Source organism: Malaclemys terrapin, chromosome 6 (genome assembly GCF_027887155.1).
Source record: "Malaclemys terrapin pileata isolate rMalTer1 chromosome 6, rMalTer1.hap1, whole genome shotgun sequence".
Lineage (NCBI taxonomy): Eukaryota > Metazoa > Chordata > Testudines > Emydidae > Malaclemys > Malaclemys terrapin.
In genome coordinates this window covers 6654258-6669361 of record NC_071510.1, presented here as the reverse complement: position 1 = coordinate 6669361, position 15104 = coordinate 6654258, and the positions used below count along the sequence as shown (strand labels likewise).

The window sequence follows — 15104 nt, the reverse complement described above, 5'->3', positions numbered from 1 at the left end:
CTTGGCAGGGGGTGAGACAAGGTGACCTTGGCGGTCCCGTCTAGCTCTGAGGTTCTCCGTTTGAAAGGTGGTAGTTAAAAAGGTTGAGTGGATGTTGCCCCGGCAACTAACTTTTGGAAATTCCTGACATGACATTGAAGTGCTTGATGTACAACCCTAACACTGCACTCAGCCCGTCCTGGGCATTTAATCTGTGGTGGGCTCTTTCTATTGGAAACAGTCCATGACTCCCACTAGCTGAAGCCAGCCCTAAAAAGGGGTTGGGATTTCACTGGAGGGTAATTTATCTTCATTTCCATTCCCACTCATTACTCATTTGGGGCTCAGTTGTGCCTCAAACGCACAGCCCCCCACAATTCCTCTGAAACCCCCGCCATGCAGTGGGAGTGTGCATGCAGACTGCTCTCCTGGCCAGTGGACAGTGAGGACGAGGTCCATGGCCCTGCCTCCACCTCGCCCTCTTTGGAGCCTCTTGCTCTCTAAGGGCCATATGGACAGAGCTGTTCCTGGGGAGCAATGAAAGGCTGTAGGGTTTCCCCAAGCCGCTTCATTCTTCGGCAACAGGTCCTTCCCTCTGAGAGGGACTGAGGGACCCGCCGCCGAAGAGCCGGACTTGCCGCCCCTCTCCATTGGCCACCCCAAGCACCTGCTTGCTGAGCTGGTGCCAGGAGCCGGCCCTGCTACAGCCCCACTGCTGCATGGAGGGTGCGTACATACGCCCTTGTGCCCGGCGAGTGCCACATTCAGCTGCAGTTACCAAGGGCAGAGAACCGTCTGCTCAGAGCCCCTTTCTCTCATCGCAAGTATGTAGCAGGTCCATGCCAGCAGGTCGCTGTCAGACCAATCTCTCCCCCTGTTATCATCCCCCAGAGCTAGGGAGTGGGATTAGAAAGACAGAGTTATTACTGAGAGCTACAGACCACATAAACAAGAGATGTATGAAAATTGGATCTGAGGGCAAGAGCACCATTTACACTAATAAAAGGGAATAGATCAGGCTGTTGAATCTAAAGGGCCTGATTCTCACACTGGTATAAATGAGGAAGTCCAGCACTAGGATGACCAGACGTCCCAATTTTATAGGGACTGTCCCGATATTTGGGGCTTTCGCTTATATAGGCGCCTATTACTCCCCTGTGCCTATTTTTCATGCTATCTGGTCACCCTATCCAGCACTAAGCCAGGAGACCAGTGTTACGTGCATGATACCTACACTTCCTTATTGGCAACTGCCCTGCTGTAAAAAGCCATGTAACAAATGGACTCGTCGCTCCCATGCCACACAAAGACCAGGAGTTTCAATAGTGATGGTAGGTGCCTCCATATTTGGGTGACCAATTTGAGACCTCTTAAAGAGCTGACTTTCTGAGGGCATTTTCTGAAAATCAGGGGTCTCAAACTGGGCACCCCAAATCCCCACTTACTTCTGAAAATGTCAGCCTTCAGCCCCCCACCGGTGACCTACAAACTCCAGTGATGGATTTGCTCAGCTGATCTGCCCCAGGGGAAGGCAAGTCCCCCTGTTGGGTGGCATCCATGAGAATCTGGGCAGCCAGCAATTCCACTTCTCTGTTCGTGGCGGTTTTTAGGGAGTCCTAACTCCTTCCCTTGCACTTTGGCTAAATCGAAGCACATTGCCTCTTAGATGATGCTATTCTCCAACTGATTGGTCAATTGAGTTCCATACAGATGTATTTAACCTGCATCCTTGGCTTCTAGAAGAAGCTGTTATGTCACCATCCAGCGTCACCAAGTCCATGACTAAAATCCCATTGCATTTTATACATGGTGTCTGGCTGTTTTATATATTCTCTAGCCTGAGATTGTCATCCTTAAATAGCCTGTTGTATATTTTACATATAGTTAGCAGACACTGCAATAAACAGGACTAGACATGAATCATTGTTCCTAGCTATGCATTATTCATCAGCATTTTTCTCAGCATTCTGCTAAACCTCCGGCAAATGCTAGCCAAATATAAATAAAAAATTCACATCTACATTCAATATGTATCAAAGATTCATCTCACATGCCCTGTTGCAAGGGATGTCCCCATTCCTTTTTCCTGGTTTGGGGGATTACGGCATCAATTCAGCAAAGCACTTACACACGTGCTTAAAGATAAGCATGTTTTAAGGGCTGTGGTCAATGGAATTAAGCATGTGCGATGTAGAATAGCCTAGATTCCAAACAGGCAGTGGATCTAATGTTCTTGCAAAGTCTCTTTCTGGGCTCCCCATCCAACACTTCTGAGCCCTTTTCATGTAATAGTTCTTTGCCTGTGTTTACCTGAACTGATACCAATGCTGGATTTTTTTTAAATCTATTCCACTAGCATGGGCTTGATCCTACTTTCTTGGGGCATCCAGAACTCCTCCTCGCATCCCTGGGAATACTTGGCTATGTGCTACAAACTAGGCGCTGTGATCACTTTGTTCCACTGGAACAATGGTACTGCCAACCAACAAGGAGGGAGGCTGGTGTGCCAGAGACAGTACCGTCATGGGAGCTGGCCAAGAACATGGACCCCGCTGTCAGAACAACAGCTCACCTGGCTGCATTCTGAGGTGACCGCAGAGCCCACGTCTCTGCCATGGCTTTCCCGTAATAGTACCCTCATTCTCACAATCAATAAGAAAACCCATGAAAGAACTCCGAAGCCTGTTTCTGGGTGGCTGGGAAAGGAGAAAAGGAGAGTATGATCATTTATTTTGTTTTTAATCCATGGGAGGCATTCAGATACTACAGTGGTGAGGGATGTACCAATGTCTCAATAGACAGAGGGGTATTTATGACGCTAGAGAGATTATACGCAGGGCTGGAAGCACTGCCTGTTAAGGTTGCTCAACGTGTTTAATTATAAAACTCAGTTTTCGGTTGCGTCTAACTTTGCCAAACTTTAACAGTTTGGGCTGAAACTTCCCATGCCAGGTGTTTGCCTCAGGCTGATATTTCTTGGAAAATTTCAGCCCAAACAGATGCGCCATTACCGAGAACAAGGCTAGGAAATAGGTTTTGCCCATGTTTTAAAAAAAAAAAAATCTGGTGACTTTTTTTTTTCTTTGAGAAGGTTTAATGCGCCCATGCTTGGGAGCAGGCACTTGAAATTTGACAGGGGGGTAGTCTTTTATCAGCAATGTGCCTTTTTATGTCCCCGTGAAAATCCACGTCAATTTGGCTGCGTGATAAGTCTTTGCAAAAGGGCAGTTGGCACATGCTCAGTAGAAACTTGCTAGGGCTTCTCCACTTCATTCCCTGACGATTCTGTCCCCACTGAGCATGCTACGGGCTGAGGCTGCAGAGGGCTGAGTAGGGCTTTGGCTGCAATTGTAGTAACAGTGCTGGGCCTGGACACCGAGCTGAGAGCAAGGAGCCTGTCTCTCCTGAGCTCTCAAAACCCCCATAGCTGAGCTAAGAGTGGAGAAGGAAACTGCCTGATTCAAATGCAGAGAGGCCAAGAACTGGGCCTTGGGGTGAGGAAAGGTGGGACAAGGAGCCTGAGAGGGTGGAGGCTAGAAGAGGAGGGAAAATGAGACTGTAAGTGCTTTGGGAATGAATCTGAGTTGTGTAGTGAAAGAGGCTGTTGTCAGTAGGACCTTGGGTGGACACCCCATCACCACACTGGCATATGAGGGTTAATAGAGCCCTACAGAGGCTGTGCAGGAGATGCAGCCAGTAAGAGAGAAGCTGCAAGGAATAGCCAATCCAGGCCCATATAAGAGCCGCAGGGCAGAGCAGGGTTAGTCACTGCCTGGAGCTCAAGGAGAGAGGACTGGGTGCCTAGCAGGTAGGTAGAAGCTAGTACCCTGGACAGAGCAGTGCTGGAAGAGACCATGGGAATGAGGCAGCTCCTGGCTGGCTGTAGGACTAATATGATGAGGCCCTGAGGTAAGGGCGAAGAAGGTGCTGGGGCCATGGGGAAGTGGCCCTGGGAAATGTACTGAGAAGCTGGAGGGGATGCAGCATGTGGCTGGCATCTACAGGGTCCCTGGGTGAGGACCCGGAGTAGTGGGTGGGCCCGGGTCTCCCCACCCCTGGCCACCAGTGAGGAAATGGCTGGACTGCAGTACAAACCCCAGAAGCGGGGAACACAGATGGTGGAAAGTGTGTCTCAGAAGAGGCAGGACTCTAAAGGAAGAAACAGGCGGGGTCTCACGGTGATGGCAGTTGCATGCTGCTCTGAGGAACTGGATTCTATCCCTGCCCTGCCACTAATTTCCTGAGCGCTGTTGGGCAAGTCACTCACACCAGACTCTTCCCAGTGGTCACTAACTGGGTGTTCCTCATTTTCTGGGGGCCTGACGTGAGACGCTGGGGTCTGATGTGCAGAGGTGCTGAGCACTCTCCGCTATCCCTGCGCTCTCTGGAAGCTGTGCTGTGAACGTATTGAATGTTATACGTTGCTAAGCACTCTGAAAAATCAGGTCTCAAATTGAGCACCCAAAATTAGTGGATACTCTTGACCTTAATCTCTCTGTGCTTCAGCTCCCCATTTGTAAAAGGGGGATAATAATATTCTCTCGGCTCACAGGGGATTCCTGCAAATACATTTAGTCCTGTTTGTGAAGCATTCAAATACTACAGTGATGAGCGCCGTGGAAAAGCCCCTGAGGAAATTAATAATTCTGTCTTCAGAGCAGGGTGTGACTAGTGTTCAGTAAACAAGTCCTGGAGCCACACCTTGAACAATGACTAGAAAACAACACTGAATAGCTGCTCGTTAAGTGAGCACCGTCCATCCTGTGCACTGACTGAGGCAGGGTCCTGAGCAGGGCCGGCTCCAGGCACCAGCGCAGCAAGAGGGTGCTTGGGACAGCCAATGGGAAGGGGCGGCACGTCTGGCTCTTCGGCAGCAATTCGGCAGCGGGTCCCTCGGTCCCTCTCGGAGGGAAGGACCTGCTGCCGAATAATGAAGCGGTGGTGGTAGAACTGCCACCGAAGTGCTGCCGATCGCGGGTTTTTTTTTTTTCCCCCCGCTGTTTGGGGTGGCAAAAGCGCTGGAACCGGCCCCGGTCCTGAAGAAAAAAATAGGATGTGATAATGTAATTAAAGAGGGAGTATAATGTATATGGACCAGGGGGCCGAATTAAAGTTGTACAGACAACCCTACTTCTGCCATTTCCTAACTTTGGAGTTGTTTCACATTTAAATCATGATGCAGTTAGTTGGCTTATGTAAAACGGGCATTTTGATAATGCCCGACACTCAGAATTTAGTTGAAACAATAATTCGTGATTGTTTGACGCTAGCATCACCAGTTCTCAAGCAATTTCCACATTGATGTAGGAACCAATTGTTTGTTTTTTCCAGAGTTCAAAATTGGTCAGAGTAGACTGGCTTCATGAGAGAGCGTATTGGGTTTAATTTTAGTGACTATACTGGTCTGGCAACCCTATGCACTATTTATTCTGCCTGGGCATTTTAATGACCACTCTTCATGAGTATTAATTACAAATTTTCCAGCATTTATAGTGATACGGGGCCTGATTCTCATCTCACTCACACCACTTTTATATCCATGTAATTACACCTACTTCAGTGAAGTTACTCTTGATTTACAATAGTGTCAGAAGAGAAATTGGGCCCCTGGTAATAAATGGCGGGAATGAGAAGAGAGGCACAGTTTGCTGGGGATTTTTCTACAACTAAAGAGTAAATATCACACAGGTTACTCAGTAAAATCACAAGTAAATGGAGATATTAATGAAAAATGATTCTCTTAGTCTGTAAGGGCTGAAAGTCATTTTTTTCATTAATACTTTATAATTTAGAAATACCTACTGAATAATCCTTTCATTATTATGGCTTTGTTTCATGTCCTCTGTCTGTTTCAGTCTTGACTGATCAAGCTTACCCAGTGGAAGCTATCTGGCTGGAAAAGATTGGAACAGGCTGTACTATAAGGATTATGGTTTAATCTAGTGACTCCAGATGCTATACTAGGAATAATGTCAACAGGTGCATATTACTGGCATATTTATATTTGTCCATATCCCTCGCATTTTTATTTTCATTTATCACATGTGGCAAAATGCAGAGATCAGTGGAGACCGGGGCCAGCATCTCCACTGGTGTAAATAGGTGTAAACTGAGTCACGCCTGCTGAAATGCAAAGTAGGGAAGTACAGTAATTTAACCCCTTCCACCCTGCAGTCTCTCCTACCACATTCAAAACAATACATGGCCCCTAAAGTGCGTCTGTCCTAGAGAACTGGATCATTTCAAGGCTAAAGGTTACAGTTCATACAGCTTGATCCTCAAGCAATTAATGTGTCTGCGCTCGGTAATCTGGTTTCTTCCGATCAGTTGTACATAGAAGACCCCCTCTAGCTATAGCAGCACCTATGTCAAAGCACTTTCCCAGAATTCCCTGAATGCCTCCATCCAGACCAAGAGCATACAAGCAGATGAATAGTTGACAGGAGAATAATACTGTTGTCTTGTTTTCAGCAACAGTTCATACAGTAAAAAAAATCTGCATATTAACATACATCATTCACTTTTCTAGTAACAAAAACACTTCCTAGAAAAATTAATTCAACATTTTGTTTGTGAAGCCCATGTACTTCAAATTAACAGCTCAGGGCTTTACAATATTATAATGCCCCCATAATGCACAAATTATTTTGATCAAGCAATTCATGGCTTATCAAAACACAACAAGCTTAGCTCTAGAAGACCAGCATTCATCTGGGTCAGAGTTAATGTCTTTGTGTGTTGACGAAATATGTATTTTACACAGGAACAGCCCCTTTTTGGGCTTTTGAAAGTGCAGTGTGAGCAACTGTGCCTTGTACCACCCTATCCCCACCCCTTTGCTCTCTGCTCCCCCCTGGGTAGGCAGGGCCCCCCTGGGCGTACACACCCTTTCTGAAAAATGTTTGATGCAGGCAGAGGAATCCCCCACAAAAATCATCCTTTTGGCCACCTAAACTGCCACTTTCTTCCACACAAGCTTCTGGTTTGCTAATCCTGGGATTGCTCTCTAGACAAATGGGTGAAAGTAGAGAGCACCGAGGGGGAACAATATTATAGGGTAGAGCCGGGAGGCTCTACCAATGTAGCTCCAGCGTCTGGGCTCTAGTACTGAAACACTTCAGACGGCGCTGGAGTGGGCAGAGATTCACTGAAGACTCACGCAAAGGTGCCCCTGGGTGGGTTGGCAGCACAGACTGAACCTGAGACCTCTAGATCGAAAAGCCTGAGATGCTACTGCTTGCAAAGGAGCAGCTACCTCGCCAGGAACAGACTCATAAACTTATTTACCTTGGCTGGCTATTGGAGGGGGCCAAAGACCCACACTCCCCCAGCCTGGGTCACCTCCCTCAGAGCAGTGCAACCAGACCTCTCCACTAGTGACATAACAGAAGCACGTTTGTGTGTGGAGACCAAGCTTTCTTCAGGCTGAGTAGGACTCTCCCACATAAGTAGTTCCATGGACGCCAGCAGGGCGCGCATAGCTACTCCGCGTGAGCAAGGACTGCAGGATGGGGCACAAAGTGTTTTGGCAGCAGTCCAGGCACTCGGACAAGTCGTGGCAATCTCCGCTTTCTTGAGAAGAGATGAGACTGTAGGGGCTGATGAGGCTAAGAGATAGCCAGGCTCTTATTTTGGAACTAGGCAGGAGCTGGGGCCCAGAGACTAATGAAGTTTTCCAAGCTCGCACTCGGCAATGTGGAATGGAGCGCAGTAATTACAGGGAGCTGCGGAGATGTCTCTTGTCTAGGAAGAGTTTCAAATGAAGTTATTAACTCCGTGGTGCAGCAAGGGCATCTTGGGGTGGGAGTTTTAACAAATCCTTTTTATCTTAAACATTCAGACATAGCCCAGACCTGGGCATCTTTATCTGTTAAAGTTCCTGTCCAGACAACGGAATCAGCTATTTTTTCTCCAGGATGGGTGAACTTCAGAAAGTTCACAGCTTGGCATAACAACCTTATCGCAGAAACGTTCTCATGAAACTTGCCGTACTGCCTGCTTCCAGTCATGTCACAGCTCCCCCTGAGAACAGGGCACAGGCCTCCAGCCCATCCTCACGTGAGTAGTTCTTACTCCTTGGTGTAGCGCCATTGGAAGTGGGTCTAATGAAAGGCTGACTAAGCGAGGACTCGGTTACACGTGCAGCGGGTACCTGGGCATCTGCAGTACTGTAGCGCTTCGTGAGGATGCTACCTACTCCAATGAGAGCTTTTCCCATCAGAGTAGGTACTCCAGGTGTAGCTATGTCAACGCGAGAAGCCCCCCGGTCGACATAGTGCTGTGCACACTGGGGGTGAGGTCTGTATAACTGTATCGCTCAGGGGGATGGATTTTCCACACCCCTGAGCGGCTTAGTTATACTGCCGTAAGTCTGTAGTGTAGACCAAGCCTGAGTGAACAGTCAGGATTGGGATCTTGAGAATAGCAGGATCAGGCCCCTAGCTGCCCTTACAGAATTTTGGTGCTTCCAACCAAAAACAGTCAGATTGTCCATTCTATTGCAGCCTGGCATACAATGGAGCAAACTGACCAGATTGTTCCCTGCCCTATGGGATCCCAGGCTGCCTACCTCACAGCTCCCAATATTGGGTTGTACCGGGGCTGGGAGGGGTGCCTGGCTATTCACAGCAGCCCATGGAAAGCCACAGTAACCTAGAGCAACCCAGCTCCAAATTGCACTGGGGCCTTTGGGAGGCTCCTGGCAAGGCCTAGAATTTGAGAGGTGTAAAGCGTAGTGCAGGAAAACTGTAATGCAGTTTGACCCAGAAAGTGCAGGCGGCAGCTGCTGGCATGGTATTCTCAGTGACAGGAACCCATGGGTGGAATTGCTTTTCCCATCATTGGTGCAACAAAGCTGGAGTCAGTTGATGTTCAGCACATGTGCAAGGCCCATCTGTTTTCCCAGGCCATCAGGAAAAGGGTAGGTTACTGGGAGTTGCATTAAAGGGGAGTGGTACGTTTTATTCTTAATAGGCAGCATTGAGAGCAGAGCACATAATCTGTTGCTGAGATTTGCGCTTGAACAAAGTTAGATGTCTTGAAGTTGCCAGGCCTGATGAAATCCATCCTAGAATACTCAAGGAGATATCCGAACCATTAGTAATTATCTTCAAAAACTCATGGGAGATGGAAGAAGACTGGAAGAGGGCAAATACAGTTCTACTCTATAAAAAAGGAAATAAGGACAATTTGGGGAATTGCAGACCAGTCAGCTTAACTTCAGTACCTGGAAAGATAATGGAGCAAATAATTAAGCAATCAGTTTGTAGACACCTAGAAGATAAATAACAGTCAGCAGGGATTTGTCAAGATCAAATCACGTCAAACCAACCTGACAGCTTTCTTTGACCAGATGGCTACAAGAGAGTGGTCGACGGTAGATACATTAGTTCCGGGTTAAGCAGGTCCTTTTCCCTGGGTAAGATAACAGGGACTATTCCAGAACGCTCAGGAACTTTCTGGAACTAATTAAGGCAGGCAGGCTAATTAGGACACCTGTAGCCAATTGGGAAGCTGCTAAAATTAATTAAGGCTAATCAGGACACCTGGTTTAAAAAAGGCTCTCACTCCAGTTAGTGAGCTGTGCGTAAGGAGCTGGGAGTGAGAGGGTGTGCTGCTGGAGGACTGAGGGGTACAAGCGTTAACAGATATCAGGAGGAAGGTCCTGTGGTGAGGACAAAGAAGGTGTCGGGAAGAGGCCATGGGGAAGTAGTCCAGGGAATTGTAGCTGTCACGCAGCTGTTCCAGAAGGCACTCTAGACAGCTGCGATCCCCAGGGCTGTGGGCTGGAATCTGGGGTAGAGGGCGGGCCCGGGTTCCCCCCAAACCTCCCAACTCCTGATCCAACACAGGAGGTTCCACCAGAGGGGAAGGTCTCTGGGCTGTTGCCCAACCCACATGGTGGATCAGCAGAAACTGCGGGGATTGTTCTTACTCTTTTCCCCCATACTAGCCAGTGATGAGGTTATCTGAGTGAACAGCAGATTTGAGCCATGAAAGTGGCCAAACTGAGCTCTCCTGTGAATCTCTGAGGCTAGCAAAATCCGCCAATAAGCGCGGGACCCAACAGTAACCCTCATGGGGTGTCCATTGCTCCTTTCTCTGTTAGGAAATGGAAAGGAAAATAGTGCCACACATCTGCCAATTGGCCAGCATTATAGTTAGGACTGTTTGTTATTTGGGACAGTGACTCTGTTTTTTGTTGTGTGACAGACAAGGTGGGTCAGGTAATATCTGTGATGGGACCAACTTCTGAATAGAAAATGGCCTTTATGGGTTGGTTGCCATTGAACTTAATAGGAGCAAATTCCAGGATTATTTTTCTTTTCTTTCAGTCAAATACAAGAAAGTTTATGTTGTTTATGCACAGAACTCTTTCATCCACACTGCATGTTGAATGGGACCCGGATTCTCTTCACACGCACAATGCACCCACTTATATCCCCATAGAGCGGCAGAAAAATCTCTGCCACCACATAAAACCTCTTATTCCAGACTCCCAGTATCCCATTCCCCCTACAATAGCAGGTTAACCCAGGCACCAGGATTCCCAAGCTGACTGTCACTAACACAGCCATTCCCCCACAGAGCTCTTCAGGTCTGGGATAGGTATTCTGAGTGTCACAGCTAAATACAAGGTGGAACAGAGTGTTAAGCATAAGCAGTTAACGCATGTTGCAAGAAACCATGCAAGCAGTGGGCAGTTAACACCTCTGCAGTCCTAGGACAAAGGAGAGTTAGTGGGCTACAGATTGTTGTAATGAGACACAGTGTCTCTATTCAGTCCACAATCTTTGGTGTCTAGCAGAGTTATGAATTTAAGCCAGGGGTTCTCAAACTGGGGGTCGGGACCCCTCAGGGGGTCACAAGGTTATTACATGGGCGGTGGGGTCATGAGCTGTCAGCCTCCACCCCAAACCCCGCTTTGCCTCCAGCATTTATAATGGTGTTAAATACATAAAAAAGTGTTTTTAATTTATGGAGGGGTGAGGGGGGCACACTCAGAGGGTTGCTATGTGAAAGTGGTCACCAGTACAAAAGTTTGAGAACTACTGATTTAAGCTGCCAGGCTTATCTTTTGCAGTGATCACTTGGTGAGACGTGTTCACCCACAGGTGATAGGGGGCTTTTGTCTCCTCATTTTTCTGTGTGAAATCATTTGAGAGTATGGTGATTCTCTAGTTTCACACACATAATAGTTGTTGGGGCATTTGATGCATTGGACGAGTTACACCACATGTTGTGATAAGCATATGTCAGGTCCATGCATCTTGAAAGGTGTGTTGTGAGGAATATTGATCAGGATAGCAATGAAGGTAGGGCTGCAGATTTTGCATCTGTTATGGCAGGGTCTGGTGCCACTTTGAGTTGGTGTGTCGTGGTCTGTGGAGAACTTGTTTCTGATGGTGATCTGGGTGAGGTTGGTGGATTATTTGAAGGCCAGAAGAGAGGGAAGTTGGGAATATCTTTCAGGATGGGTCCCCACCAAGTATGGGTTGAAATGTTTTATATCCTGTAGGGGTTCCAGTGTGGGGTTGTAGGCAACAACTAATGGTGTATATTTAGTGGGGTTTTTCCTGTATTAAAACAGGTTCTCTTGCGGAATTAGTGTGGTCCATTACATGATGTGATCTACTTCTCTGGTACATGTCCTTGTTTGGTGAAGGCTGTTTTAAGTATCTTAAGGTGTATATCCCAGACCTTCTCCTGAAAGCTTATTCTGTTATCTGAGGCCATGGCTGTAGATAATAGGTTTCTTGGTGTTGGCGTGGTTGCTGGATCTATGAAGGTAGGTGTGGTGATCTGTGGGTTTTTTGTATATAAGTTGTTTGTAGGGCCATTGTTGAAGCTGATTGTGGTGTCCAGGATGTTGATGCTGGTGCAGGAGTGAATGGTGGTTGTTGAAGTTGTAGTGGAAATCTGAGCAAGTTTGGGTCATCTGTCCAGAGGATGAAAATATCATTAATGTATCTCAGATACATCATCAGTTTCTAGTTGCATTTTTCCAGAAATTCTTCCACAAGGTGGCCCATGAAGAGGTTTGCATATTGGAGAACCTTCCTAGTACCCATTGCTGTTCCCACAGTTTGGACAAAGTGTTTGAATGTAAAATGTTTTGGGTAAGGATGAAATGGATGAGTTTGGTGATGTGTTTGAGATGGTCATCTGACAGTTGTTCATTGTCTTGTAGATATTTGAGGCAAGCAGCAATGCCATCATGAGGAATGTTGGTGTATAGGGAGGTGACTTCCTGATAGTAAGTATGGTGTTCTGAGAGAGGTTGTTTATGCAGAGTTTCTGGAGCAAGTTGATTGTCCAGGAGGAAACTTGCCCTTTGTCTGGCGAGTGTTTTGAGAATGGTTTCTGTGTGTCCCAATAGTCCTTCTGTAAGAATGCCATGGCCAGATATGATGGGGAATGTTTAGACAAAGCTGAGAATTTGCACGTTTTCAGGAACCATAATCTAACTCTCGGCTTTTTCCCTGTCTTCAGCGTCTATGAATAAACACTTTATTTATACTGACTATGCTATAGTAAAAAAGTGCATAACAAAAGCTCACAGAATTGGGTACATGGCAATTGCCAAAATATTAATTTGTCAGGATTCTCATTCTTTTTGGACCACATTCCGCTTCCCCTTATATTAGTGGGGCTTTGGGCAACTTGGGACTGTTCCTTGTAACTGGCCCTACATCCATCCAAGCCCCCTCCCTCATCAGCTGGGATCCACTAAGTTCTGCTACAGAGCTGGAGTGCTTAAAGAAATGCTCTCAAAGGAAGTTTTCATCTAGGTATTTTAAAAACCTTTCCCCAAAAGGGACCTTATTTTCTGACATGCCCCAAAAACCTGTTTCTGTAACTCCCCTCTCCCCAAGTTATCCGTGGGCTAGAGGACACGATGGATGCTTTTTGAAAATAGTAGAGTATCATTCCTCAGGTTGGTAGAAAACCAAGAAACTCTCTCGTTATTGTAAAAAAAAAAAAAAGGCCAGCCAATAACAATGAAAAGAGGGTGTTGTGGCGGTAGATGCAGAGGACAAGACTAAGACGCACACCATAGTTCCAGGGGCTGGAATCTAGTGGGTAGACCCTACTTCTGCAGTCAGTTGTCTAGGGAATATATTGTATTTATATACAGATTATTTCTGGGGGGTTTAGCTGCTGTTCTGTACAATGAAACCCTCCTCACCGTGGAGAGGAGGTTTTGACTTGGATTATTTTGCATACTAAAGTTCACCGTGGGGCATATCTCTCCCCACTCCCGCAAACTCTGCCAGGCCTTGGCTAACACAGAAAGCTTCACTAGCACCTGCAGCAGCAGCTCATGCTTTAAGATTCCCTAGGTCCCAGGTTTGACCCCTGCTGCCAGTGAGCCACAGGGGGCTTCATGTTACATCTACACCCTCTGCTGCAGCCGGCCCCTTACCCCGCTCACTCTCTCTGCATCTTGCCCGCACCGACTACGGCACTCTGCCCTCCCCCACCCTCGTTTGCATGTTCAGAAGCCAGCAAGAAGCTGCTGCCACCTGCTGTTTGGCAGAGGGGTTGGCGTACCAGCCATACCAGTTCTTGTAGACAGACAGGCACGGCCGTCTCTGCACACTGGTGCTCTTGCGTATCGGGGTGCTGGAGTTAGAGGTGCTGGGGATGCCGCAGCTTGGAGTGGTTTTCCTCATATATGGGGTTTACAGTTTGGTTCAATGGCGTTCCACACCCGCACTATACAAATTGTTCCAATGCCCCTGTTGCATATTGCCTCATATAGCCATTCCAGAGTAGCTCCAGAAATAGCACAGGGTCCATAACTACAGCTTCGAGGCTGGCTCTGGGAATAACACATGCTTATTAATTTGTAGTAACACATGGTTCATAATCAGTGTTTTTATGTAAAATCATTAAAAAGCTACATAATTAATCAACACGTTCCTCATGTTGTCGGGGACATCTGTGCATTTAGAGTGGTATTAGTATTCCGAAGTGACAAACCCATGTGTTGGCGTTCTGCAAAATCCCTAATCCAAACCATTCTGTTCTCAATTTCCATTCTATAGCAGTCTGGTTAAGAGCCCACATGCAGTCCCTACACCATTTACAACAGCAGCTGAATTCGTTACCTTGACAAAGTTATGCTCACGAAGCAGAATTGCTGCTGACTTACCACATCGATTATCTGCAGCAAAGAAAGTTGTAGCTCAACAATAAGAGGTTGGGAATCATTCACTACGGGGCGTTCAAGGCGATTGTAGTTCCTCAACAGTTCTCTATACAGACGCCTTTGGTTTTCACCCTGCTGGGAAACTTTTGGAGGGGAAAAAAAGATGGTGACATAAATCATCTGGCCCGATCAGAAAGTCATTTTATTTTTGAACCCTCCATAGTTTATTTTGATCTTCTAAAACCGAGAAGCAGATTCCCAGAAAGTAAAGACCTCCTCAAGTTTGCCCATATCTAACACAACAAAGAGTCTGGTGGCACCTTAAAGACTAACAGATTTATTTGGGCATAAGCTTTCGTGAGTAAAAACCTCACTTCTTCGGATGCATAGAGTGAAATGCATCCGAAGAAGTGAGGTTTTTACTCACGAAAGCTTATGCCCAAATAAATCTGTTAGTCTTTAAGGTGCCACCAGACTCTTTGTTGTTTTTGTAGATACAGACTAACACGGCTACCCCCTGATACATATCTAACACGTCTTCCATTCTATGGTTTCATAAAACATTGTGCACTGCATGCGTTTCTATCACAGAGCCGCCAAAGAGCTAGAGGTATATAAGGTGGCTAGGAATCTTTAGTGCCACATGACAAAATACGCAGCTGAAGCTCTTGACAGCTCTCTAAGGCAGGAAAGCCCACAGGACAAACTTGCTATCAAGATGTTCCTATCGGGGTGCTGCAGGGGATGGGAAATAGAGTTATGCCTTCCCTTCCCCATGTGCTAACTAGCACACCTGGCTTCCCTGAAGTCAATGCCCAAATTCCCACTGATTTTCATTGGGGCCAGAATTTCACACAGGGGATAGCAGCTAAAGGAGTAGAGCTGTGGGAGGTGTTATTTCTGTCAATGCCTTCCCTGCTGCCCCTCAACACAGGCCTGTGCCAAACAAGCACAGTCTAGCCCTGTAGAA

At 46.9% G+C, this 15104-nt stretch overlaps 1 protein-coding gene across 2 annotated transcripts in view; it reads right to left on the bottom strand.

Annotated features, from left to right (window-relative positions):
* Nucleotides 1–15104, bottom strand: part of LOC128839627 (neuronal acetylcholine receptor subunit alpha-7-like) — a 97761-nt gene that overhangs the window by 62596 nt on the left and 20061 nt on the right. For both annotated transcript variants that reach the window (XM_054032777.1, XM_054032778.1), the window contains exon 2: nt 14138–14277. In XM_054032777.1, coding sequence (XP_053888752.1) covers nt 14138–14277 — 140 coding nt within the window. The remainder of the gene's footprint in view (nt 1–14137; nt 14278–15104) is intronic.